General features: G+C 52.7%; 2 protein-coding genes across 5 annotated transcripts; one reads left to right on the top strand and one right to left on the bottom strand.

Moving 5' to 3' along the window:
* Positions 1 to 11: 11 nt before the first annotated feature.
* On the top strand, positions 12 to 26,717 carry LOC119864252 (DNA-binding protein SMUBP-2-like). Of its 4 annotated transcripts, XM_038563663.1 has the most exons (16): positions 31 to 168; positions 1,521 to 1,621; positions 1,946 to 2,115; positions 4,802 to 4,985; positions 5,382 to 5,479; positions 7,107 to 7,270; positions 11,267 to 11,467; positions 13,579 to 13,726; positions 14,846 to 15,089; positions 17,126 to 17,308; positions 17,586 to 17,704; positions 18,101 to 18,195; positions 19,090 to 19,213; positions 19,927 to 20,835; positions 23,029 to 23,201; positions 25,641 to 26,717. In XM_038563663.1, the coding sequence occupies exons 2-16, from the start codon at positions 1,611 to 1,613 to the stop codon at positions 25,836 to 25,838; spliced, it is 3,021 nt and encodes a 1,006-aa protein (XP_038419591.1). In that variant the 5' UTR covers positions 31 to 168; positions 1,521 to 1,610; the 3' UTR covers positions 25,839 to 26,717. The 4 variants fall into 4 exon arrangements, with proteins under 4 accessions (XP_038419590.1, XP_038419589.1, XP_038419592.1 ...); XM_038563662.1 differs by lacking the exon at positions 1,521 to 1,621 and having other exon boundaries at positions 12 to 168; positions 14,915 to 15,089; XM_038563661.1 differs by lacking the exon at positions 1,521 to 1,621 and having other exon boundaries at positions 12 to 168.
* Positions 10,509 to 11,228, bottom strand: LOC119864254 (nucleosome assembly protein 1-like 1). Its single transcript, XM_038563667.1, has one exon. It carries the CDS (start codon positions 11,211 to 11,213, stop codon positions 10,635 to 10,637), a length of 579 nt encoding a protein of 192 aa, XP_038419595.1. The 5' UTR covers positions 11,214 to 11,228; the 3' UTR covers positions 10,509 to 10,634.
* Positions 26,718 to 27,463: the final 746 nt, after the last annotated feature.

Genomic DNA, 27,463 nt, shown 5'->3' with positions numbered 1-27,463 from the left:
CGGCGCGAGCACGCGCCGTGTGCGTCGACGCACGGGGTCCGGCCGGGATCTCCGCGGCCCCGGGCCCGGCGGGTCGGCGGCCATGGCCTCCGCGGCTGTGGAGAGCTTCGTGACCAAGCATTTGGACCTGCTGGAACTCGAGAGAGACGCGGAGGTGGAGGAGCGCAGGTAGGGGGCGGCCGGCAGGTTCGCGGCGCGGGTTGGGGGCCCTTAGGTCCTTTCTTTCCAGCCTGGAGCCCCCGCCCCAAACGTCCAGCCCGGGTCCGGCCCGTTGTCGGCCTGTTGTCGGCGTGTCCTCGGCCCTTTTCCTCCCTCGGGGCGGGTGGGGGGCGCGAGGGCGCGGGGGCGCGGGCAGCTGGCTGCGGTGGGGCGCGGCGGGGCGGGCCCGGGGAGGAGAGCTTGTCCCGCGTGCGGCGGAGCCCGGCTCCCCCAGGTGCGCGCGGCTGAGCCGGCGGGGACCCGGGTGCAGGTGGGCGGGGGGAGCCTTCCCGGACGAGACCTGGGGAGAAGCTGGAGCACCGGAGACAGGCTGCCTCGGAGGGAAGCCCGCCCGGCTGAAGCAGCAGCAGCAGCAGCAGCAGCAGGTGGTCTGTGCCTTCGGTCCTCCGCTCCTCTGACCCGAGGAGGCTGTGCCGCCGAGCGGCCCCGTGGCTCCCCCAGGGTGACCCGGGGCCAGGCCGTGGGATTCCGGGGTTTGCGCCAAGTCACTGCGCTGCGGGCAGGGGCTGGCCGCGCCCTGGTTTGCGCGAGGGGCTTTTGATTTGAAGATGAAGAGCTTTTGCGGCCCCGCCAGCCTGGGCAGCACCCCCGCTCCTTCGTGCGTGGCCGTGGGACATTCCGGCTACACCTCCGAGCCGTGGCCGCCTCGCTTGTGAAGTGGGATTCGGTGAGCTCGAGTTGGTCCTGCCGCAGGCGCTGGGCTCGGCGCCGGTGCCCGTGCACAGGGAGCGCCCGCCGGGAGCGCCCACGGGAGGCGGCCGGGCTCAGATTGAGAGGGCCTCGCGGCGGGCCTGTGCTCTGTTCTGTGTGCGGACGACGGCTCTGCACGGTGAAGTGTGGGTTTTCGGGGGAGGGGTTAACCTCAAAAATAATACAGCCCCCCCCCCCTTTTTTTTTTTTTCTACCAGCGAGATGAGTTTATTCATAATAGCAGAGATCTGCAGTTCCGGCCAAGGAAGCTGTGGCACAAACTGGATTAGTGCAACAAGAGGAGGAGAGGAAGGACCTTTATTTTACGGAGAAGGAGGCAGTGGGAAGGGTTGTTTGGAATAGAAGTCTATCACAGAAAGGCAGGCGCGCAGGGTGATGACCGGTGCTCACCGGCTGAGTGCAGGGCTGGCGGATTTCCTGCAGGGGATGTGATGCGCATCTTTCCCCGTCGTGGGGTTGAGGCTTCTGTGCCATCAGGGTCTGTAGCTGACGTGGAATGGTGCAGCTCCCCTCTCTGGCCTCCCTACTCCATCTTAGTGAGGTCTTCCTTTGTTACTTTTCAAAGGGGAGTGACTAGATTTGTGTTTCAGGTGGCCTGCTTGGGTGCTGCTGCTTGCGACTGACTGGTCAGGGCAAGCGCCCGAGGTCAGGCAGGAGGCCGGAGGCTCTGTCTGGTCCAGATGAGGAGGAGGTATGGCTTGAACCGGGGTTATAGTGGTGAGGATGAGAGGCAGAGGTGGATTCGTGAGGTTACAGATGGTGGACTTGGCAGGGGGCACTGATGGACTGAGTGACATGGGGGGAACCAGTGCAAGTAGATCAGGTAAAGGGACTAGCTCTGCCAGCGCGAGGGGATGGGGGAGGCTCAGGATGCAAGGGGCAGATGCAGAGCCTCTGTGGGTCTCATTTGGCGCCTTTGTCTGCTTTTCTCTCCCTTTTACATTCCTTCTGTGTGGGCTGGAATAAAAGCTGGGCAAGTGTAAATATTGAACTCTCAGTATTGGATGTCTTCCAGGTCCTGGCAGGAAAACATCTCCCCAAAAGAACTCCAGAGCCGAGGCGTCTGTTTGCTGAAGCTGCAGGTTTCCAGCCAGCGGACTGGGCTGTACGGGCGGCTGCTGGTCACCTTAGAGCCCAGGAGATGCACATCTGCTGCGGTGCTTCCCAGCAACAGCTTTACTTCAGGTCTGTGCATTTGCGATGTAGGCGTATATTTTGTGCTGCTGGTCTCCAAGCTGTGACTTTTACTCTTGTGAGCACCAGCTTACATGTGACTAGTTGGAGAATAAAGCAATGCAGCGAAGAACTCTTAGTTGGAAGTTCACCACCTCTGTGGCTCTTTGGTAGTCTAGGTCAGCACTGTCCGCGGTGGCAGCCACCTCCCGTGTGTGGTTGAGATGTGGGCAGTGATTGCCACATGCGTGCAGCGCACACCAGATTTTGAAGTTCAAGTACAAAGAAATATAGATAATCTCTAGAGTAATTTTTTGGAAACGTAATACATGTTGAATGTATATGGCATTAAAATATGTTGTTATTAAAACCAATGTATTTTTAAAAAATTTTTCTATCGTGGCCCCTAGAAAGTGTAACATTACACAGGACTGTCATCGTATTTGTCTTGGACAACGAGGACACAGTGTTCATAGCTCCGTGTTCCCTGGCTTCTTGTGCCAGGAGTACTTGAAGTACACTCGTGCCAACCCTGCTGGAGAGGACGAGCAGCTGGGAGAAGCTGCTGAACCACCCACCAAGGGCACCTGTTTAGCTCTCAAGCCTGGAGACAGCAGCACCAGTGGTTCTGTACTTGCTCTAGAAGAGTCTCCGCTGTGTTTTGGTGCTGACGTTGTTTTTTTTTTTTTTTTTTATAAATTTTTTTTAAAGATTTTATTTATTTATTCATAGAGACACAGAGAGAGAATGAGAGGCAGAGACACAGGCAGAGGGAGAAGCAGGCTCCATGCAGAGAGCCTGACGTGGGACTCGATCCAGGGTCTCCAGGATCAGGCCCCAGGCTGCAGGCGGCACTAAACCGCTGCGCCACCGAGGCTGCCCAACTGACGGGTTTTTGATTTCATATTCTGATTGGCCAAACTCTTGCCCACAGTTGTTGGAATACTAGCTGGAATTGGAGACGGGATGAAGAGGGGCTGCTGGTTGGCATCAGGTCTACATGTTCCTGTTAAGTGAGGCTGCTATCTGCAGACAGGGACTGGGGGCGTTACAGTGGCAACTTTCTGTTACACTGTTTCACTGTCACAGTCCAGTATCCATGGGGGGGGGCGGGGGGAGGTGTTGTAAATCTGAAAACGAAAAGTAAAAATATATTCAGTAGTATATTCAGTTGACCAGCATTGTGAAGTGTGACCCCAGAGACTAGTGAAGGGTTCATAAACAGGAAGTCAGGGGCAGGGGCATTTATGTGGAAAAGCATCCGGCTAAAAATCTGATGTGTCGATGCAGGTGTTGATCAGATTGAGGTAGGGTTGTTACTTTTTAATCTTCTGAAGAGCAGTTTTAAGGCTCAACTTAGAAACATCAGTTCTGGAACATGGGACCCTATGCAGGGTACTGGTGGGGAGGTGGTCCCAGGAGGCATGGGGTCCTGTGGTTGCGCACACAGAACCAGACCCTGCCCCAGGAGTGTTGTTGCCCTGTGCTCTTTGTCTCTATAAAGTTGAGAGAAGGTGCCAGAGAAAAGGTTCAAGGTAGAGATGAAACTCATTGCCTGGAAGAAAAGTAGCCCAAGTTAAGGGTGTGCCTGGTGCCTGGTTGACTTGTGGCATATATTTTCCGACACAGAACAAATAGGGTGTAAATATGTGAGTGGCTCTGGCTTTCTCTCACAGTGGAGTCTGTTTTGGTCAGAACAGTCTTCTGTTCCAGGTGATGAAAACCCAAGCCAAACTGGCTTGGGTACGAAGGATGGCGTTGGTTGCAATACTGGAAGGTTGCCTTCAGGGCTTTTGGGAGGTTGCTTAGGCTTCACTTCTCTCCATTTCTTGGCTTTGCCCTCTTCTGGGTTGGCTTCCTTCTCAGGTGACACATCATAGTGGTTCTGGCCCCAATTTGCTTTCAAGTTCCTGGTTCAGCTAGACAGACGTAGGGCCTTTTCGCAGATGCCAATCAAAAGTCTCATTGCATCTCAGGGCCTCAGATTTGGTCTGTGCTCATCCCTGAACAGTCACCGTGGCCAGGGATGGACATGGGATGCAGTGACTGGCTGAGGCGTAGGTTGTATGCTCTCTCCCTGGCATCAAGGGAAGGCCCTCAGGGTCACCTAGCAGATGGGTGAATCCCCCAGCATTGCCATGGGAAGTGGAGAGATCCGTGCTGAGTGGTCAGCAAATGACCTCCCTCCCTCCTTCGTCGATGTTCCTGTTCTTCCTGGAATGTTTCTCCTAGATGTGCTTGAGGGCTCCACTTTGTTCAGCCCCATCCTGCTTACCTGTCACCACTCAGAGGAACCCTTGTTATACAGTGTTTCTAAAGTGACGCCCTCATCCCTCTCCATCCCCTCCTGGGTGGGCTTCATCTTTCCTTTTTTTTTTTTTTTCATCTTTCCTTAAAGCCTTCGGTGCAGATGTCTGTGTCTTATTTCTAATCAGACCAGTGCCTGGAATAGCGCCTGGCACAGAGCAGGCACTTTAAATGTTTCTTGACTGGCACGTTTGCTGTAAACACTTCATTGATTTCAAGTCAATTTTTATATATAATTTAGGTGCTGGTTAAAAAACTTTTACTATAAAAAAAAACTTTTATTGCTACCGATTGCATTTCTTTTTTTTTTTTTTTTGCATTTCTAAAGACAAGAGGGATAGGATATTTGAAATACTGTGCACAGCATATGTGTAACTTTTTGCTTCTATAGGCGATATAGTGGGTCTGTATGATGAAGGCAATCAGCTGGCCACAGGGATCCTGACGCGGATCACACAGAGATCAGTCACAGTAGCCTTTGATGCGTCTCATGATTTCCAGCTGAGCTTGGACCGGGAGCGGGCCTACAGACTGTTAAAACTTGCCAATGACATCACTTACAAGCGACTGAAAAAGTAAGAGTTTGTGTGACTGGGAATCAAGTTTCTTTTTCTTTTTCTTTTCTTTTCTTTTTTTTTTTTTTAAGATTTTGCTTATTCATGAGAGACAGAGATGCGGAGACATAAGCAGAGGGAGAAGCAGGCTCCCTATGGGAAGCCTGATGCAGGACTCGATCCCAGGACTCTGGGATCACATACTGAGCCACCCAGGCATCCTATTTTCTTCCAGTACTGCACACTTACCCTGACTGCTTGCCTCTGTGGGTAGAAGAGAGCAATTGTGTTGAGTGTGGAGTCTGTGTGGGCCCCTCACGGGATATGGAGGCTGCAGGTGGCCTTTGCTGGGCAGAGGGTTGGGCACAGATTCAATATTTGGTGTTCACCACACTCCTAATTCTACTCTGTTGGCAGGGCTCTGATAACACTAAAGAAGTACCATTCTGGCCCCGCGTCCTCACTCATAGAGGTCCTCTTTGGCGGATCAGCCCCCAGTCCTGCCAGCAATACAGGTAAGAACCTTTGTGTGTTCTTTTCTGATCGAGGTTGTTACAGAAACACCAAGAACAGCAGGACCCAGGGTGTTTGAGTGAAAGTTCGAGGATGTACAGTTAGAAGGCATCTCTCTTTTATAAATTAAAAGTCTACTTTAAATTTCTCAGAATGACTCACATGGACTGACCTCTTGTGTATTTAGTGCAAGGAAGCAGCTCGTTCTGTTGACTTCACTACGTTCTCTGGAGATGTGAGGATGTTCTAGCTCAGTGATGTGGAAATAGGATGATTGAGTGTTTGTGTTTAATAGTGTTTTTGTGTTTGTTTGAAAAGTCCCAATTCTTAAGTGCATTTGGTCATTTCTCAGCATCCTTCAAATTGAAGATCACTTATTTCTGATGAGAAGAGTAATAGAGTATGTGTTAATCGTAGAATATTTGGAAATAAGTACATTAGCAGGGGAACAGATCCCTCAGGAACCTGCCATCTGGAGTTGGCCTCCCTAGTACTTGTGTATATTCTAGTTTTTCCACGTGGAGCACTCTGTCTTTTACATACAGACATGTATGCACACATGTGCACTGGGACTTTGGGTCAGGTGGTTCTCTGCTGCTTTCTAGCTTTGTGTCAGTCTGGCCAGCCCAGATCAGGGCACTGTGCCTGGGAGTTCTGCTCACTCATGGGCCGGGTGTCTCCATGTAGTCGGTGCCCTATAGAGCTGGACACATAGCTGCTGCTCTCTGAGCACAGAGTACACGAGGCAAATAATTGGTCTTCATCATAGAAGATTCAGTGAGGAGACACGATTCCAAAATTTGCTAATTCCTTTTTGTCATTTGGTTTTGTCACTTTATGGGCACTTAAAAAGGGGCAGCAGGATAGAAAAACTAACTTATTTTAATTTTTACTTATTTTACTTTTATTTTTTGTGAGAGTCGAGCATACATGGAGGGGAGGGGCAGAGGCAGAGAGAGAGAGAATCCTTTTTTTTTTTTTTTTTTTTTTAAGATTTTATTTATTTATTCATGAGAGATACAGATAGGCAGAGACACAGGAAGAGGGAGAAGCAGGCTTCATGCAGGGAGCCCGATGTGGGACTCGATCTTGGGATTCTGGAATCACGCCCTCAGCCATAGGCAGATGCTCAACCACTGAGCCACCCAGGCATCCCGAGAGAGAAAATCCTAAGGAGATTCCCTACTGAGTGTGGGGGCTCAATCTTACGACCTCGAGATCATGACTTGAGCTGAAATCAAGAGTCAGGTGCTTATCGGACTGAGCCCCCTAGACACCCCTACTAGAAATAGATTCCAAGAAACATTTCTTTCAGAAAGGTCTGTTACTGTGTAGCCATAAGTTGGCAAACTTCTTAAATAAAGGGATGGATTGTAAATATGTCAGGCTTTGTGAGCTGATGTAGCAGCCAGAGACAAGCATATGTGAGCGGGTGTGGTTGGGTCCCAGGGAAACTGGACTTGGGAAAACACGCAGCAAGCTGGATCTGCTTCCTGGGAGGAACCACCAGAGGACCAAGCGGACTGATTTTGTCTATTGGCAAGTTCCTGGGAAGGGTCAGTGCCTTCTGCCAGGAGGAAGTACCGAGTGGCATGGAGACAGAGCCTAACACTGCTGTCTCTCCTGTAGAGCCGCCGTTGTTCTGCAACACCTCCCTGGACGCCTCCCAGAAGGAAGCAGTCTCCTTTGCGCTGTCCCAGAAAGAACTTGCCATCATCCATGGGCCTCCTGGCACCGGGAAAACCACCACTGTGGTCGAGATCATTCTTCAGGCTGTGAGACAGGGCTTAAAGGTGAGCTATGGGTGCTGCTGCCCCATCAGGATGGATGTGCTCCTTGTGCTGGGCTCACAGGAGCTCGGCTCGCAGGTGCTTGGCTTGCAGGTGCTCAGCTGGATTCATGCCCAGTCAGGAGTGTTCGGAGCACCTACCAATGGTGTATTGGGCTTGGCCCGCCCTGACTTCTGAGAGCTGCAGGGGGCATGGGAAGGGGGAGCACGCTTGGGAGTGCCGGTCTGGGGCTCTGAGAGAGGCTCTGCTCAGCGCACTTGCCATGCTCACACTGTGGGCAGGCCTGTCCGTACCTTTGGGCCCTGTAGTTAGTTCAGGGAGACAGCTGGCCTGTCATTGACATGGGATATGGGATATTGTATATAACTCACTTATGTTTTTAATAGTTGAGAATGGTCTTTTTTCCTCTGCATCCACATGAGTGAGTCATTATGGATTCTGAGCATGTGGAAAACTTTTAGGAAATCTTTCTTTGTAAATATCAGATGACTGTAAGTATTACAGTAAAGATCAACATTTTACTGATGAGTTCTTACAAAATAGTTATCCTTCTGAGTGCTGTCCGTGTACCCAGGTAGTCCTCACGGAAACCCTGGGTGCTAGGAACTGCTGGGGACCCGTGTTTCCAAAGAAATTGGCAAAGGTCCCAAGCAGTGGGTGGATGGCAGGGCCAGGGTTTGGACTCAGGCAGTCACGCTCTCCAGGGTCTGTGCTCTGAGCCTCATGCTCCTCTGCAGGCAGAACCGCTGCTGCTTAGAGCTGAAGGGAGATCTTGGTCGTGAAACTGTCCAGTAGTTTCATACAAATGAGTGATTTGGCTCAGGCATTTGAAAACTTGATTAAGTGATGACTCATTGGTAGGAAGCAGGTCTGGTGGTTTGAGTGGATAATGCCTCCTGTTTGTGTAAACTGTGGTACAGAACACACCTTGGTTCACACTCAGGCCCTCTGTGGGGATGACGGTGGCGCAGGACACAGGGAGGGCTGGCTGTGGCCACCTGCTTCTGAGGCTTGTGTTCCCCGGGGGGTCTGCTCCACCTCCTCTGCTAGCTGTCAACTACTTCTAATAGTGGAACTTCCGGTTTTTCTTTCCTGATTTAAAATCACTACAGAAAATAGTTTTAGGAGCAAGATTGAACCCATCAGAAAGATTTCCCCTTGTTCACTTTGTCAGATGAGAAAGTGATTTCATCGGTGTTGAACCATATGCTCCAGTCCTGATAATTTCAGGACGCTTTAATTTTTGAGTCCCCTCTCCTCCCCCCTGTTGCAAATTATTTAACATTTCTGGTTCTAGGAGTTCTTTGTATTCTTTTATTTTTTTTAAGATTTTATTTATTTGAGAGCGTGAGCAGGAGTGCAAGTGAATGAGCAGAGGGAGAGGGAGAAGCAGGCTCCGCACTGAGCAAGGAGCCTGATGAGGGGCTCAGTCCCAGGGTCCTGAGCCGACCCCAGCCAATGGCTGACCGGCTGAGCCCCCCAGGTGCCCGGTGACTAGACTTCTGAAGCATCAGTTGCAGCTACTATAGAGTGTGCAGTAACATGTGTCCTTTATGTATGTATGTATGTATGTATGTATGTATGTATGTATTATTTATTTACTTGTTTATTTGTTTGTTATTGGTGTTCAATTTGCCAACATACAGAATAACACCCAGTGCTCATCCCGTCAAGTGCCCCCCTCAGTGCTCGCCACCCAGTTACCCCCACCCCCCCGCCCTCCTCCCCTTCCACCACCCGTAGTTCGTTTCCCAGAGTTAGGAGTCTTCCATGTTCTGTCTCCCTTTCTGATATTTCCTACCCATTTCTTCTCCCTTCCCCTCTATTCCCTTTCACTATTTTTAGGTCGCGCCCAGCCATCCCTCCAGCCGCTCTGACATGATCACTTGTGCACTCTGTCCTCTCTCTACTTTCAGTTCTTGACAACTGACTTTGTACATAGAAAAGCTCTCCTTTGTCTTTAAAAGATGAAGAGCGAGTCAAAGCGTTTTTTCTCTGCCCATCTGATTGCTCAGATTCCAATCTGAGACGTATTTCCTGTTAATAAGGATAATTTACTATCCGTAGTACTATGGTTAAAATATTCTGACACAAGTAATTCAGAGGGATGAGGGTTTCTCATCTCTTTCTTCACAGCTCAGTCACTCATCAGGAAATGCAGCTTTATGGATTTGGAAAGAACTGAGAGACATTACTACCAGTGGTCCTATTATTATGTGAAGGATTCTTCCCTGAGATTCTTCCCCTGTTTCAACTGACACTGAAACACTGTGAACTCTTTGGAAGACAAATGTCAAGAAATAAATGTTATGCTTTGCTAATTTTAAATGCACTTGCAACATGGTGTCTATTATAATAGAAGTATTTTTATCTGATTTTTGCTATTTATTATCCTTTCCTGCTTTTCAGGTTGAGGAGGCATTATACGTGTTCATAGTGTTTTTCTTTCCTTCTGATATAAAATTCTTACTTTGTTCCCATCGAAGGAACTCTTTAAGAATAAGGCAAAAGTTAATTAAACGATTCTTAAAATGTCAAAAAAAAAAAATTCTTACTCAAATTTGCACTGCTCTTCCCTCACCGTGACTGCCTAGCTGCCTGTATCTTTGGGATTCTTTGACACTTGGTGGTACTGCATTCTTGCCAGGTATACCTCCTGTTTGAGTAGGAAGGAGCCTTGTAAGATCCTTCACAGGTAATGCATGTGAAGCATGCTTTGCTGCTATGAAAAAGAACATCAGAAAGTATATATCATGTTATTTTATATTTTTGCTTTTGGTGTAGAGTGAAGCAATTTCTATCAAAATCTAGCCAGAGCCCTTCACTGCCATGATAGCTGGGGCTTTACCAGTCTGTCTATTGTGATGATTTGTAGACTTCTGGTTGTATTTCTATATTTATTTTTAAATATATTATGTGGGATATTTAGTGGTTTATGTCTCTTTAAGTTTGAATTAGCGTTTCTAAAATGGTGGTTACTTTGAATGTTACAAACGGATCAAGGCATTAAAATGTATGAGATATATCTTTCCCCAGAAACAAGTACTGATGCTATTATAAAACAAGTGTGTATAGTGCCTAAAAATTGTAATAAAAATCCTTTTAACCATTTCAATCCAAATGTTTAACAAATCTTATCTCTTATTCTAATAAATATACTATCAAGTTAAAAGGAAAAAAAAAACTTGTTACTTTTTTTTTTTTTTTAATATTTGACATTTTAATTTTAGGCTGCAAAAACAAAAACCAGCAAACGGTAACAACAGAAAACTTGAAATAGGCTTGTCAAATGATGTAAATTCATCCTTTCCAGGGAAGCAGAAGGTAGACCAGTGCAGGTTATCCTCAAGGCCACATACATCCTGCTTCACTGCTGCTTGCACTCTGCTGGGTTTTGATCCTTCTTTGAGTCATAGTCTGGATCATTTTCCTCATCTCCTTTTCCTTCCCCTTCCTCATCTGCTTCTTCACTTTCTTCATCATAATCATCATCATCATCTTCAATAGCTTCTCCAGTAAAGTATAACACTGATCTTGGGATTATACGCTCACGTAGAAAGTGACCAATTTCAAAGTCTGCAGCAAGGACAGCTTCAGCATCATCATCCAAATCTCCACTCTCAGGAAGTTCAGGTGGGGCAAAAAAATTAAAGAAAGAGTCATTGGAAACTGTTTTGGTCACAGTACGAACTGTCCCACGTCCCTTGTGTTTCTGCTTCTTCTTAATGGTTTTCAAAGTGACATTCTTTCCTTTTTTCCAATCTATCTGGCACCCTGTACAACCCATAATTTCTGGTCCATCAAAAGAAAAGGGATCAGAATCATCTGGTTCTGATCTCATCCTATAGGTCTTTGTCAACACTTCATTTGTGAAATATTCATTGGGTTCAAAGTGAAATTCTAAGACAAAACTCATAGGCTGGCCAGCATCTCTTTGTTTTAGCATGAACTTAAGTGGTTGACTAAAGAAGTCGCTGAATTTGAGCTTTGTCCCCCCAGGTTCTGTGCTGTGCTCCCTCTAACATAGCTGTGGACAATCTGGTAGAGCGCCTGGCTCGGTGTAAGCAGAAGATCCTGCGCCTCGGGCACCCTGCCCGCCTCCTGGAGTCCATTCAGCAGCATTCCCTCGATGCGGTTTTAGCGCGGAGTGACAATGCCCAGATTGTTGCAGACATCAGAAAGGACATTGATCAGGCCTTTGTACGTACCTCCTACCAGCAACCGCTCTGCATGCTTTCTGATCCACAGTTTTTCCTGGGAGCCAATTTTTTTTGTGCTCCTCTTCACTTTTCCTTTGCCTCTATCAATTCATTTAAGAATTTCAAACATAGGGGCAGTAGGGGGTGGTGCCTGGGAGGCTCAGTCTGTTTAAGTGTCTGACTCTTGATCTCAGTGCAGGTTCTGATCTAAGGGTTGTGAGTTCAGGCGGTGAGTAGGGCTCGACACTGGGCATGGAGCCTACTTAAAAAAAAGAATTTCAAACATCAGAACTGCCCATTAAAAGAGTCCCCCTCTCCCCCCAGTTGTATTAAGAAATAAAGGACTGCCCACTTTTGATAGAAACTTGTACTCAGCACTTAATAGGGTCTCAGCTGTTTACAAAGTAGTTTTGGGAGGAGGTGAGAGGTCATCTTAAAGAAGACATGTCTCTAAACATACCCTAGGTCTGGTAGTATTGGCAAGAAAAAACCCAGGAACCTGATAATAAAAATTCAAAAATTCATCTTCCCAAATTTTGGTCCATTTACACTCTCCCTGTGGAAGAGAGGCAGTGGGTGACAGGATAATTGGAGACGTGTTAAGTCTTGCAGTCTGGTACTTTGGCTCTCGCTGGTTCTCTGATTTACCATCCCCTTTGTTTGCTCACAGTCAGCTGGTCTCCTGGCCTCACATTGCTGCTCCTCTGTGTCCTGGTCCCACAGGGCTGGGGCTGTGAGTCCGCCTTCCCATGGGTGCGGAATAGTGAGGTGGCACTTGAGATGCCCGTGTGCACCCAGCAGATCTGGGGACTGGCTGAGAGCATGTCAATTGAGGGTAGAGGGGATAGGAGTATGCCCGGATGGTATTGCCTCCACTGCAGATGTGGATGACTGCCTTTCTTGTTTCCATTTGTAATCAGTGCTTTTCAGGGTCTTCCCCATAAGGGAGGCACAGTAAGGCCCCCCAGTCAACCCTGCCATATCCAGTCCTCCAAAGCAGAAATCACAGTTAGGAAGGGTATCTTGGGCAGCCTGGGTGGCTCAGCGGTTTAGTGCTGCTTTCAACAGAGGCCCTGATCCTGGAGACCTCGGATCGAGTCCCACATCAGGCTCCCTTCATGGAGCCTGCTTCTCCCTCTGCCTGTGTCTCTGCCTCTCTCTCTCTCTCTCTCTCTCTCTGTGTCTCATGAATGAATAAATAAAATCTTAAAAAAATAAAGGGTGTCTTTTTAAAGATTTTATTTATTTGAGAGAGAGTGAGCTTGAGTGCTAAGGAGAGGTAGAGGATGAGAAAGAAACAGGGTCCTTACTAAGGAGGGAGCCCAACTTGGGGTTCAACCCTAGGACCCAGAGATCATGACCCAAGCTGAAGGCAGACGCTTCACTGTCTGAGCTAACCAGGTGCCTCTAGGAAGAGTGTCTTCTTTAGTATTACAGAAAGTCGAGGCTTAGATACACATTTTATAGGTTGAGAAAAGTTTGTTACTCTCTTGGCAAATATGGAATAACAACTGAAGTGTATAGCTTCTTCTCTGTGAGCAGCTAAAACCCAAATCCTGGGATGGCAGGTGCTCTTTCTTGCCAAGAGCATGTGCGGTGACTGCTCAGGGTAGGGTGGGGTCCCATTTCTGGTTTCATCTGAGTTACAATTCTAAGCACTGTCTGGTTTGAGGACCTGGACTCTGCCCCACTCCCTCCCCCGTGCGGGTAACACTGGCAGTAAGGCCACAGGGTGTCAAGTGCTGGGTCACCTGTGTGTATCTGTTGCTCCTTTCAGATGGATTCTTTTTTTTTTAAAGATTTTTTAAATTTATTCATGAGAGACAGAGAGAGAGAGGCAGACACAGGCAGAGGGAGAAGCAGGCTCCATGCAGGGAGCCCGATGTGAGACTCGATCCCGGGTCTCCAGGATCACACCCTGGACCGAAGGTGGCGCTAAACCACTGAGCCACCCGGGCTGCCCATCATACGGATTCTTGACATTTTAGCGCCTCTCAAGCTTAATGAAGTGGACCAGCTGGTTATAAACAGGAGCACTTCATGAACGAGAAAGAGCTAAGTAGGTGCGAAATCACGTGCAAGCATTTATGTGTTGTTGGCTTTCCTTTGTAGGTGAACAACAGGCAGACCCAGGATAGGAGAGAGAAGAGTAGTGTTTGGAATGAAGTCAAGCTGTTAAGGAAAGAGCTGAAGGAGAGGGAGGAAGCCGCAATGCTGGAGAGCCTCACGTCGGCAGCGGTGGTGCTGGCGACAAACACGGGTGAGGAGAGCGGGTCCGCCCTCAGCAAAGCTTCCTAGAGGGGCCGGGAGGGGTCTTCTCCCTTCCCTGTTTCTGGCGGGGTTTGTGTAGAGCTGTCCATAAACGGTGGGATTCACCATGGAAGTCTTCGGGGCCTGGAGTGTTCCTTATGAGGAGGTTTTCAATGACCAACTCAGTTTAATCCATATTGATTCAGGGATATTCAGGTTTCCTCTTCTTGAGCCAGGTAGTGTCTTCAAGGAACTCGTTCATTTAATCTAACGGATCAAATTCATAGGTCTAAACTTGTTCTTAATATCCACTTATGTTAAAAATATCTGTGGCATCTGTAATGGTGTCACTGGTTTCATTCCTGATACCGGGAATACGGAAATCAGGTTCTCTTCCCTCCCCGGGGCTTGTTGTTACTGTTTGGTTTGTTTAGTGACTTCCCTGAGCTGATTCTGAGATGCCTGCATTGTTGTCCCCGGCGGCCACTGAAGCCTGCCAGCATAGAGGGCAGGGGAGGATCGCACAGATTGCCTCCCATGATGGAAGTGGCACATCTGCGCATCTTGGCCGAGGGCCTCTGTGTGTTGGGGGCACACGTTCAGCGCTCAGCCATGCGCTTCACAGCTTTTGGGCCTCGCTTCCTGTTGGTGTGAAGCCAGAGGTGAACCAGCCATGAGCGCTTGGGGGCTCCTGGGGTTTTGTGTGAGCACACACACAGCCCGACGTGTGTAGATCGCCGTCTGGGCCCCCAGGGTCAGGTCGGAGCTTCTCTACCCCTTGTGGACATCTCATTCTCTCACTCTTCCTTTGAGGCTTTCTGGTTACGTCTCGCTCCCTCCAGCTGTTGTGCATTGCCTCAGAGATTCATGGTTTTGGGCAAATGCTTGGGGAGAGGGCTTTCTGCATCGGGGGTGCTCCCAGCCCCTATAGGGCTGATGGAGCCTGGTGTTTGGAGTGTTGAGGTGGCCTTTGGCTAGGAGCACACTGCCTCACACATGAACACAGGTGGGCTGTAACACGAGGTTTTTAATGTCCTTCCTGAGTTTTTATTCCAAGACGCACGCTTCTTACACCATCTTAACACTGGACTGGATTCTGAACCGACAGGTCTGTTGGCATGTCTTGCAGTGTGTTCACAGCTGCTAGGACGCAGACAGCCAGCAACTTCTGTAAGGCTCACGGTTCCAATTCCACCAGGTGCCTCTTCTGATGGTCCCCTGAAGTTACTGCCCGATACCCACTTTGATGTGGTGGTCATCGACGAGTGCGCGCAGGCTCTGGAAGCTAGCTGCTGGATCCCCCTGCTGAAGGCCAGGAAGTGCATCCTGGCTGGAGATCACAAACAGCTGCCCCCCACCACGGTCTCTCATAAGTAAGACCCCTGCCCGTGTCTCTGTTGCCTCAGCACTCGGCACCGTGCCCAGTCTGGGCCAGTTGAGTGGTTTCCCAGCAGGTCGATGTGCCTGTTCCATCAGGTGGGGTCCGAGGGAGAGCTGCTTCTGTGGGTGGGCCAACTGGCCTCTGGGTTGATCAGCTCCTGGCCTGGCCTGGAGTCCTGACCTGTAGGCACATCCTTTGACTGAGGCCACAAGGAGTGATTCTGTAGATTCTGATCCTGCATGCCACAGAGATGCAGCAGTCCCTGGTGTCGTGACCAGCCCCTCCTCCTCCACTGCTCTGGCCTCACTGGCCTCCTCTGCCCTCTCTCTCCCCATCTGGACGGTTCCTTCCCGGACACGGGCTGACCTCACCCTCCTCCGTTCAGTCCTCTCCCGGATGAACCCTCTTCGTGTTCTCCCGTGACCACCCTGTCTCCATGTGTCCCTGTTATCTGTAGGTCCCTTGTCACAGCTTCTCAGTGTTTCTGTGGCAGCAGTGTGTTAGTCTGTTCGTTCCCTGGTTGTTCCAACTGGGATGTAAGTTGTGACCAGGACTGGCCTTGTGTAAATGCGCCCAGGGACACCAGCCGTCCCTGAGGCAGGGAATTTCTCTCCACACAGGTGGCTTTCTTCTCGCTCTGCTGTTCCCCAAGATGCTCTTATCCTTTGCCATGAGTGTGGACAGGTCGCAGTGGAGCTTCTGGCTCCCTTTCTGGGGGCCAGAAGCACAATGCACCGGCATGTCTGTTGGGTGGAACCCACCAGAGGGGAGGGGGGGAGAGCAGAGGGGCATTAAGTCAGGATCCGTCGGAGAAGGAGAGAGCACCTAGCATGGGTCCTCAGAGTGGGTGCAGTGCAGGTGGAGATGGGGCGCTGTGTTTGGGGAGTTGTCCTGACGGGAGGCCTGCCCCCACGGTAGGAGTCGGTGTGGAGACTCCGGGACAGGGGCTCTGTATCCTGCACAGACCTTTGTGTGGAGAGCGTTTGGAGCTGTGCCCTTGGAGCAGGGATGCCCCCGTTGGGGGAACTTGTGCCAGGCAGTTCTCTGTTTGCAGTGGAGACTGGTAGCTGCTTTTTGCTCATGTCTCTGGCATGAATCGTTTTCAGTAGGTATCTGAATTGGAAGAGGTCGACCACGAGGTCTTACAAGCTTACAGAGCAAGGGCCCCTGAAGTATGATCAGGAACTTTGCCCCAGTTTTAGTATCACCGACTGGGAGGGAGACGTTGTACCATGGTGGTGAAGAGTGCTTCGGCCTCTGCAGCTCCCTGGCTGGGCAGCCTTGGGCTGGTCCCTCAACTTCTCTGTGTTTCACTCTCCTCCTGGGGAAGTGGGATGCACAACACTACCCCTTAAGGTTTTGTGAGGATTGAGTGAGTTAACAGTGTTAAGAGTGGTTCACAGGAAGCCCTTGGTGAATGTCAGCTGTGGTTACAATTAGTAGTGGGTTACTTGTGGCTGAAGTATGTTGGAGTTTGAAATAATTCGTAACAGTTTGCGGTTGGTACTGTGACAAATCATCACTTGAACAGCATAGATTTATTTGTGATTCTGGAAGTCAGAGGTCCACACTTGGGCTCCGTGGGTTAAAGTCAGGGTGTTGGCAGGGAAGCTCCGGGGGAGGGTTCATGTTTTAGGCTTTTCCAGCTTCTGGAAGTGCCTCACTCTTTCACCTGGGGCCCTTTCTCCACCCGTACACCCAGCGGGCAGTGTCTTCACTTCTCTGGTCTTGTCTTCTCTGACCCTGACCCTCACCCTGACCCTGACCCTCCCCCTCCTGCCTCCCTCTTAGAAGGACCCCCCTGATAGCCTTGGGCCTTCTGTGACTTGACACACACAGGTAAGGTCACGTGTTCACAGGTCCCAGGATGTGGGCATCTTTGGGGTGAGCACAACCTTAATTTTAGGTCAGAACTTGGGGTGGGGGCATTGGGATCTGAGGTTTGAACACTGCTTTCCTCCCTGGACTCTGGTTTCAGGGCAGACTCGGAAACTCAGGCTCCCCTTCTCGGTTCCTGTCTTGGCACAGGGCTGCCCTGGCGGGGCTGTCACTCAGCCTGATGGAGCGCCTGGCCGAGGAGCATGGCGCGCGTGTGGTGCGGACACTGACTGTGCAGTACCGCATGCACCAGGCCATCATGCAGTGGGCCTCGGAGGCCCTGTACCATGGGCAGCTCACAGCCCACCCTTCCGTGGCTGGGCACCTTCTGCGGTGAGTGCTTTGGTTCTGCCCCACCTGGCCTACCCTGAGTCCCACGTTCAGTGGAGCGTCTAGAGTAAAAGTCACCTCTGAGGCTGGCTTTCAGGCGGGAGGGCCTTACTCTGCAGGGCTGTTTTGGGGTGCTCAGTCTCTGAGGTTCTTCATGTCCCGTTTCCCGTGGGAATAGGCTGTGCCAGAGGGAGTAAAGAGAGACTTGAGTTCTGTCATTAGGGCTTCAGCTCTGCTTTATTGCCCTGGGCTCATGTGTTCAGTCTCCACCTGCGTGCAGGGACCTCCCGGGAGTGGCTGCCACGGAGGAAACAGGCATCCCCCTGCTGCTCGTGGACACAGCCGGCTGCGGGCTGTTTGAACTCGAAGAGGATGACGACCAGTCTAAGGGGAACCCTGGTGAGCTCGCTGGGACAGGGCCAGCGTTCTAGCTTCATCAGACCCTGAGCTCCTCTTCATTGAAACCTACTGCAGTTGCCAATTTCAGAGGAGCTGAGTAGGCGGGGAGAAGAGAGGAGGTGGGAACACGTGTGGCTTTGGGGGAAAGAGTAGGCCTGCGAGGGGGCACGAGGCCGCTGTGGTCGGCCTCGTCGGCCTTGGACAAGATCCTGGCTCCCCCATGGTACTGGCCTGTGTCTTCGTTGGCTCAGTCTGGCAACCCTGCAGCTCAGGGCATTACCCCGGGCACGATGTGAGATCCGCTTGTCGGATTGTGTGGACTGCTAAAGAAACTAGCACTGATGATGGGGGTCTGCTCCAAGTGACCTGGCCCACAGCCTGCTTACTTCCCTCTAGGTGAAGTGCGCCTTGTCAGTCTGCACATCCAGGCCCTGGTGGACGCTGGTGTCCAGGCAAGCGACATCGCCGTCATCACACCATACAACCTCCAGGTGTGAGGGGGCCCATTTGTCTGTCTGTGTCGGTGGGGCACAGTCCCCCTAAGTGAAGGGAAGGTGTGGTTTTTGGTCTCTGACTGTAAACTCTAGGCGGACTGTTCATCTCCTAACTGGATGCAGGGCACACATGACAGTAGCAAGAATCTGTCTCTTTTACTTGCTCTGCGGATGTCAGCCTGCTTCCCTGCTTGGCTTCATTATTCTGGCCAGCTGCCCAAGAGGTCCTGGCTGCCTGGGCTGGCGCCATCCTTACAGGGCAGCCCTGGGGACTGCCTGTCCCATCACAGCCTCTCCCACAGGGTCTCAGCTTTGGATCTTAGGAATCTGACTTAGGTCCCCATCCCTGCACTGGTTGCTGTGGCCGGAGCAGTTCCTCACCCGTCTTTGGGTAGGGGGGCTGGCTCTGTTTCCTGGGCTAAGTGTGGGACAGGCAGTTTGCTGAAGGAAGATCGGGGTGTTGCCTGTTACTGGGTGGGGGGGGCGGGCAGCAGAAGCAGCCATCACCTGCTCCTTTCTTTTTGGGGTTTCTCATGTTTTCTCTCTCAGTGAAAGTCACTAAAGTCTGTCTTGCTTGGTGGGAAAAATGCAGGTGCAGGAAGGTATCATGAGGTCTGTGGCTTGGTTGCCTTCCCTTCCTGGTTTACAGGCATCACACAGAAGGGTGTCTGGGCAGGGGGCTGTCTTGAGCCAGAAGAAATGACGTAACGTCAGTGCTGGGGTGTGAGGCCGCACCTGACCTGTTTATGTGCTGCTTCGTGTGTTTGCTGACCTGTCAGAAGGCAGTCACGGCCCTTGTGTGGCGTGAGGCCCTCTGCCAAGTACAAGAGCAGCGTCAAGGCCGCCGTGGCCTGAGCTGTGATGTGGATGTGGCCCTGCTTGGTGTTCCAGGTGGACCTGCTCAGACAGAGCCTTGCCCACAGGCACCCCGAGCTTGAAATTAAGTCAGTTGATGGCTTCCAAGGCCGAGAGAAGGAGGCTGTGGTACTGTCCTTCGTCAGATCCAATAGGAAAGGTACGTAGGGGGCAGCCTGGGTGGCTCAGCGGTTTAGCGCCGCCTTCTGCCCAGGGCATGATCCTGGAGTCCTGGGATCGAGTTCCGCATCAGGCTCCCTGCATGGAGCCTGCTTCTCCCTCTGCCTGTGTCTCTGCCTCTCTCCCTCTCTCTCTGTTTCTCATGAATAAATAAAATCTTAAAAAAAAAAAAAAAGGAAAGGTACGTAGGGCTCCACAGAGGCCTCTGGGGAAGCACAGAATAGATTATTTGGAGGGCATACTGGATTTCTGCTGGGGTTGTGCAGGTTGGTGTGAGCGTGGTCTCTGTGAGCTTGGCGTGGGACAAGAGGCAGGCGAGAGATGGGGCCAGGGGTGGGGTGCAGCAGGGCTCTGACCAGAGCCCGCGTGGAGTAGGCTCATCCTTCGCACTTTCCCTGCTGCTGGCTGCAGTCACCCCCCCGGGCTGGGCTGGGGAAGGAGACGAACAGCCGTATCCAGACCATGTACTGTGGAGCTAGACTTGGTAAGCCATGGGCCGGCAGCAGGATGGGCAGCAGGAGGTCTGCGCAGGTGCCTGGGGTGGCCCAGCAGGCGGCGGTGCGGCAGTGGGCCGGTGGTTGGTGGAGAAGGGACATCGGATGATCCCCTTAGTGATCCTTATCACTCAGGTGCTGGAGTTGACTACCTGTTCCTTAGTCTCGGGTCTGCCGCTCAGCCCTGGCTTGTTCCTAGGTGAGGTGGGCTTCCTTGCTGAGGACCGGAGAATCAACGTTGCCGTCACCCGTGCTCGGCGCCACGTGGCAGTTGTTTGCGATTCTCGCACTGTTAGCAACCATGCCTTCTTGAAGACCCTGGTGGATCACTTCACAGAGCATGGGGAGGTGCGCACCGCCTTTGAATATCTTGATGACATCATCCCTGAAAACTACTCCCACGAGAGTTCCCAGGGCCACGGACAAGCTGGTGCGAAACCCCAAAGCTCTGCGGCATTGTCCAGGAAGCCTCCTGGGAGCCGGCCTCAGGAGGGGGCCCAGGAAGGGGCCCAGGAGGCCAGAGCAGCTGCTGGGCTGGAGCGGAAGAGGCGGGGTGGGAAGCCCTCGGGCCCTGAGGTCCCTTCTCAGCCCAGCCTCAATGGAGGCAGCCCAGAGGGAGCGGGGAGCAGAGACCATGCAGACCACTTCAGGGCCATGATTGCGGAGTTTGTGGCGAGTGAGAAAACTCAGTTGGAGTTTCCTCCTTCCTTGAACTCACACGACAGGATGTGGGTCCATCAGATCGCCGAAGAGCATGGACTGAGACATGACAGCACTGGGACGGGGAAGAAGAGGTTCATCACTGTGAGCAAGAGAGCCCCGCCTGCCCCGTCTGCACCGTCTGCGCCGCCTGCCCCACCTGCCCCGCTGCCTGCAGCAGGGGTCGGCAGCATAGCCCCTGTCGGTCCCACAGCCCCCAGCCCCACACAGACCAAGCCCCCTCTTGGGGAGCAGAGTGTCCAGGACCCCCTGAATCTAAAGGCCCTGCACCTGGAAAGGCTGCAGAGAGAGAAGAGCCGGCAGGAGCGGCCAGCCATGGAGGGGCAGCAGGCCCCGCACTCAGGGCCACGCACGCTACCTGAGAGGAAGAAGAAGAAAGAGACAAAAGGTAAGTGGGGTCACGTAATGGGAGTCCAGCTTGGCGCCCCTGTGCCTGGGGTGTCTGCCCCACATGAAGCCTGCCTGCCACCCTCAGAGAGACTCAGGACTTCCTTTGTTGCTCCTGCTCTGGTTCTGCATCTTGCACCTTGTGTTTAACTGGTCTGGTATGAACTCCCTGAGGGCAGTGGTTGGTCACGGTGACCTTTGCGTCTCCGGGGCCTCAGGCAGCGCCTGGCAGGTGGGAAGCCCTCAGGGTGCACTTAGTGCAGGGGAAGAGCCAGGAGGGGGAGCCGAGGACAGTGTCCAGGAGCCATTGGGTGATCTCAGATGTCCGTGCTGGGTGATAGCTGTCCCACATCCCAGCTCCTATCTTGCGCTGTAGTCGCTGCGCACTGGTGTGCTTGGTGGGTCTCTCTGCTCTGCCCCTTGCCCTGCAGTGTGATTGAGCATCCACGTGAACTGAGCTTGAAGGCCTGGATTTTCTGGAGGCCTCTGGGTAATCTCTTACTCCAGTTGTTGCTCTCTGAACAAGACCACCAAACCATCCACATCCTTTTTTTCTTTGAATTTCTGGAAGCAAAGCTCCACAAACATGACTCTTAGTCTTTGAGAGCAGCCCCAGGGTCTGAGGCCATAGTTTACTGGTTCTGTGGTATTTAGTGAGCAGCTACTATGTGCTTGCTTTGTGCCAGGGAGTAAAGTCACCCCTGCTCTCCAGGAACCAACGTTCTGGCAGAAGAAAGAGAAGTGCCTATTTAAACCACATTGAGAAAATGGTTAGTGCCGTAAAGGGCAGGTGCTGGGACACGGTGATGGGAGGACCTGGCCTTCCTTCTGGGAGGTGTGTGGCATGGTCACTTGAAGACTGTGTTCTGGGGAGACTTAGCCCCGCTTTGAAGTGTTTCTTGAAGCAGCGGCCACCTTCAGAATTCATCTTGCCACTCAGGCTCAGAACATGACCGGTCCAGTCAGTCCCTAGACTCTGTGCTGAGGTCCCAGCAGATGAGAAGCAGAGGCCAGTCTGAACGTGCCCCTGGGGCCATGGCTGGAGGCCCTGTGGGGTAGGGTGCCGCTGAATGCGTCAGAGGCTGCCTGCCCCTCAGGAGGGTTGGGGGAATGACAGGCACTCGGTCCTGTCCCATAAGCAGTCAGGACTCTTGGGAGATCTCGTTTCTGGATTGGGGCCTGAACACTCCTGTGTGCCTGGTCCCTGCATCTTGTCTGTTTCCTGAGGATGCCAACGAGTGGCGAGCACCTTGTCAGTCCTTCCCTAAGCCTCCTGCTGCTGCTCCTGGGCATGAGCACGTCTTTCCCTCCCCTGCCCTCTGATGCCCAGCAGGCTGGCATGTTGTGAGTGCAGTAGAGCCCATCTGGGGTGGGGGACGGGCTTGGGGCCCCTCCCCATTTGCAGGGGTTGGTGGCAGAGTTGCATCTGCACGGAAAGTCTGGTGTGGCTGCAGCCGACCAAGGTGCCTGTAGACCAGTGGGGCTTTCTGAGTGAGGTCATGGTTGCCCCTGGGTCCTTCTGAGGCTGACCATCCTGACCTGTGTGCCTGGCACTGCAGCATGCCTAGTATACGGAATTAACTCCGGGAAATGGCATGCCGACATGTCCTGTCTGTTCCTGTCCCCCAGATCATGGAGGACAGCTGCCTGGTGGGAGCCTTCCAGTGTTTTCTGCATGTCCATGTTTGGAGTGCACAAATATATTTCACAGAATTAAAGTTATGCATGATCTCCTGTTTCTTTTCCACTTTTGAGCATTTTCTAGTAACTTAAAAAAGTTTCTCCGTACCTGGTCAGGAAGGCTGAGGTCCCCTAACGTCGTTTTCTGTGAATACACTGGTTTGTCCATCTGTTTCCCTGCTATGGTTCACGTCATAAGGAACGTCCTCGTAGTTAGATGTTTTCTTGATTAAAGCAGATGGACTTTTAAGGGCTCTGTGTGTGCACTGATTTCCTTCTAGGAAGTCTGCATGCTGCCCACACCTCCTAGCAGGGACTGGTTATTAGCTCCCTGAGGAAGGGCCACTCTTGGCTGAACAGATGCCAGGCTTGACTGAGGGTCATTTGCCTGTTTGCTGTGAACAGAAAGTTGTAAGCTGGGCACAGCAGCTTGGCAGGGCAGCCACGGGTCCAGCAGCGGGGTTCTCATCCCACTGTGTTCTTCCCTGTTTGAGCGACCCTTTTCTTCCCCTAGGACACGCGGCTGTAGATTTGCCCAGCGAGGAGGACTTTGATGCCCTGGTTGCAGCTGCCGTGAAGGCAGATAACACCTGCGGCCTCGCTAAGTGCACAGCCAGCGTGGTGACCCTGGGCCAGCTCTGCCAGCACTGTGGCCACCGGTTCTGCCTCAGCCACCACCTGCCCGAGGTATGGCGGCCCTCCGGGGGCTCAGATGGCAGAGTGCGGGGTGGTGGTGGTGGTGGTGCTTTGTCTCCGGGGCTTAGGCCCTGGGCAGATGTGCTCCACACACAAATAGTGGCTGGTCAGAAGCCCTGAATATTTCTGAGTGGACACAGACTCATACTCTGCTTTAAGCGTAAGGAAGTAAAATGTCACACTTGCCAAGTCGCCACCAAGTTGGTGGGAATTCTGGGTAGAGGGGATTTTGTTCTAGTGTCTTTGGGGTTTATCAGTGGGTTAGCATAGGGAAGGTGGGAGGTGGGGCCTCTGGCCCACAGTCAAATGGGCTGGCTGCCCGGCTGCTGCTTCATTCATTTCTTGAGCACATGTGGATCTCCTCTGCCAGGTGTGGGTTGCTGGGGGCCAGAGCAGGGTTCACCTCTGCTCCAGGCGGGGACCCGTGGGGACTTGGGTATGAGAGCTGTGTCTGGTGCCATGATGTGCTGACCGTGTTGAGGGAGGATCTGGCGCCAAGCTGGCAGCAGGGGTGGGGGCTGAGTGGGGGAGGGCATATGTGAAGGCCTCAGGGAGGGGGTACCCTTGTGCAGCTGTGAGCAGAGCCAGAGGCAGGGTGATGGAATGGAGGCTGAGAATCCTGTGTACCGAGCAGTTGAGCTCTGCTTCTGGAGGCCGAGGGGAGCATTGGAGGTTTCAGCACCACCATGTTGTGGGAGCCCTGGCTGCAGTGCAGGGAAGGCTCAGGGCAAGGCTGGGAGGTTCTGGGGTGGGTCGTGAGGAGCATGGAGGGATGGACTTGGGCCCTGAACTGGTTGTGGGTCACGACAAGAAGGGGAAGGAGGACCCAGAGGGGCCCTTGAGTTTCTGGTTTGGGCCAGTAGGAGGATGGCAGTGGGACTGTCAGAGGTGGGTGGGAGGGGCAGGTGTGGGGAGGGCATGTGGTGCCTGGGGTGTCACCGTTCTGGATGAGCTACATGGGGATTCTGGTGGTGTCCCACCCTGGGCAGGGGTCCCCTCTCCACCCCTTACTCCTGCCCCAGTCCCCTTCCCACCTTCACTTGTGCACACACGCACATGCACTTGTGCACAGTCTGTGTTCATATCTGTTTGACAAAGTGTGTGGTGTTTTAGAAAGATATTTTTCTAGGATGTTTAGAAATTGTCTTATGGAGGTTTGGGGGACCAGCTTGCATTACTGGCATAGCCTATGCGGGCCCCTGGTGTGGGGCAGCTCCGGCTGCAGGGGCCAGTGGGCTGTGCGTTTCCCGTGTGGTCGGTGGAAGTGTTATGGGGAGCGCTAGTGCAGTGTCCTGTCTGACACGAGATGCTGGCTGCGGGCAGGGCCCCAAGTCTGTCACAAGTCTACGGTCAATGGGATGAGGCTGTGCAGAAATGGCATGGGGCTGGGTGGCAGGGATTCAGCCTCGAGCACTAGCTCTATCACCTGCTCCCTTTGTCACATGGGCAAATGAACTCTGCCTGAGCCCTTAGCCACTTGCCCCACATGTTCATTAGGTGGTGTGCCTCAGCCCTCACCCCTGACCGAGGTGCAGTGAGGAGCAGGGGTTGCAGGACGTGGGACACTGGGCCACATGGAAAGGATGACGTAGCATGGCTGTCTGTGGGAGAGCTGTGGTGGGCAGCCCATGAGCCTTGAGCGGCAGGGGTGGGGACAGACACTGTGCAGGTGGCAGGCTGCCAGGGTCTCAGTGAGCTGTGCACAGGGCTGGGGGAGCTGGCGGGCTAGGTCCACGCTGGTTCCACGGGCAATTCCCTTCCCTTCGTCTGTGCAGCATGGAAGCAGGCTTTCCAGAAGGAACCGTGTTATGCACATGTTGTGCACTGGCTGTAGTACCTGGTGCAGGGGATGTGCTCAGAAGGTTTCCTTCTTTCAAAAACAGGAGTTACGTGAGAGTTTCCTGAAAACACAGGGGCATGTCACCAGCTCATGCACATTTTGGAGCTCCCGTGACAGGCCTAGTGTTGGGATCAGATTAAAGAACACAGCTTTTTGCCCAGAGGGGACGTGATTGTACTTGGGCTACGTGCTTAAGGAAAGACATGTTGCTTCCAGGGGCATGACTTGTTTGTTGACGTTTTGCTTTTCATACACCACTGCTGGTGGGCCTGTGTGTGTGTTTGTCACCCATACCCAAAGTGATGTCCCCCTGTCAGGGAGGTTGTGGGGATCTAGCCCTGCGACAGCATTTTCTCAGAGCACGGTTTGGGCTGAGCTGAAGGCAGAGATGGAGGTCAGGGTGTGGGTGCTTCCTCTAGCCCCCCGCCGTGGCAGCCTGCTGGTGAGGGCTCAGGTGCAGGAAGGGTAGGCAGCCCCTCCAAAACCTTGTGATGGGGCGTCATGGTCCCCAAGCTCTGCAGTGGGCAGAATTGCAGGGTGTTTGTCCCTGTTTGGCTTAGCACTCACCACTGTGTCTCCCCTCCCCCCAGATCCATGGCTGTGGGGAGAGGGCTCGCGCCCACGCCCGGCAGAGAATCAGCCGGGAAGGAGTCCTCTATGCCGGCAGTGGGACCAAGGACAGGTCCCTGGACCCAGCCAAGAGGGCCCAGCTCCAGAGGAAGCTGGATAAGAAGCTGGATGAGCTGACCAGCCAGAGGAAGAGTAAACGGAAGGAGAAGGAAAAGTGAAGAGCTAGTTCTTCACATGCTGCTCCAGAGCTCCTGCCTCTGAAAAAAACAGTGAGGGCGAGCTTTCTGCTTCTGGTGACAGTGTGCAACCTGACCCACCTGCCTGTATCAGAGTCGGGTGGGGGACACGGTGTCTGGGAGGCAGGAGGTGAGATTGTCTAACCTGACAGCTCTTGGAAGAGGGTGCCTGGGCGTGCAGTCAGTGCCACATGGCCCTCTCTGGACGTGGTGTACACCACGTTCCCCTTCTGCCTTGGACCGTTTCTTGGTCTGTTCCTTCCTTCCAAGTCAGAACCGAAATCCCACCATCTGAACTTTGGGTGTTGTCATGTGGGTCCCCCTCAAACTATGTCCCCCTTCCTGGGTCCAATACCCTCTCAAGCTTCATACAAGGAAATTCCTGCTTTTGGGGGCTGGCCAGCTTGCAGCCACCAGCATGAGGGAGAGCACTTGAAAAGTCAGATCACGTGCCTGGAGATGGCATCTGAGAGCACCGGGCACTTCTCCCATGTGCCCTGACGCGGCTGTGACTTCGGAGTCCAGTTTCCATCTGTGTCCTGTTCCTGGCCAGGTGTGGTGACCTGACCTGGTCCTGCAGGGCAGCAGACTCCGCTCCGGCTGTGAGGTCTGGAGGCCCGCAGGCGCATGGTTTATGAAGGCGCCCTGGCCTGTGCGAGCCTGTGCAGGTGGCGGTCACGGAAAGGAGCTGTCCTAGAGCAGCCGCGCGGCCGACACGAAGCCGGAGCCCTCCCACGGGTGTTCTCTGCCAGCTGCTTCATTGAGAACCTCAGGTGGTTATATTTTAGTCTCAGAGTTTTATTTGTTTAAATGGGATATAAATTATTTAAGAGTGAAATAAAGATCCATGCACATCTCCCACGTTGTTTGTTATGTGTCTCTGGTGAACGTGCTTTCTCCTTTGTGCTCACTGTGTCTCTCCTGGAGTGGCCCAGGGCTCAGGGTGAGCCGACGTTTGCTATAGGTGTTGGGCATCCAGAAGGTGCTGGCAGCATTCAGAGCAAGGAGGTGGGTGTGCGGGCCACTGCGGGGGCCTTGTCCCTGTTCACAGATGACAAAGGGGAGAAAAATATCTCTTTCTGCTTGACTTTTCTAATTAGAATGAGTTTGAAATTGGGAAGGCTGGGGTGATAAACTGGTACAAACCAGACCAGCCTCCGTGAAGAGATGATTGGAGAGAGGCTGCTATCCAAGGGAAGAAAGGGGAAGGCGTCAGAGACAGTGCCTCCCTGGGGCCCCGGGGGTCTGCCCTGTGGGCTCAGATCTGCTGCCCCTCATGTCCACAGCCCAGGGTCTGACCCGCTTTCGCCCGACGCGCAATGTCCTCTGCCTTCCACCCCTGCCAGACACCCCTCATGCAGACTTTGTACCTGCTGACCCTAAATGCCATTCATGTTACTGTGACCTCAGCCTCCCTGACCAGGCGTTCAAGAGGTCTGTGTTATCCCCAGGAGCCTCCCGTATCTTATCCTGCCATTGGCCCCCAAGTACCATTTATTCAGCATATTTGTGGACTGTTTTTGGCACCAGGCCACACACTTGGACCACACTAGGGCCACAGTGCTGGGCCACCTTCTGTTGGGGACAGCCCAGGCCTGACGCCCTCC

This window comes from Canis lupus, chromosome 18, assembly GCF_011100685.1.
Source record: "Canis lupus familiaris isolate Mischka breed German Shepherd chromosome 18, alternate assembly UU_Cfam_GSD_1.0, whole genome shotgun sequence".
In the NCBI taxonomy this organism is placed as follows: Eukaryota; Metazoa; Chordata; class Mammalia; order Carnivora; family Canidae; genus Canis; species Canis lupus.
Note: the sequence above shows the minus strand (reverse complement) of the source record. Positions and strands in the feature narration are given on the sequence as shown.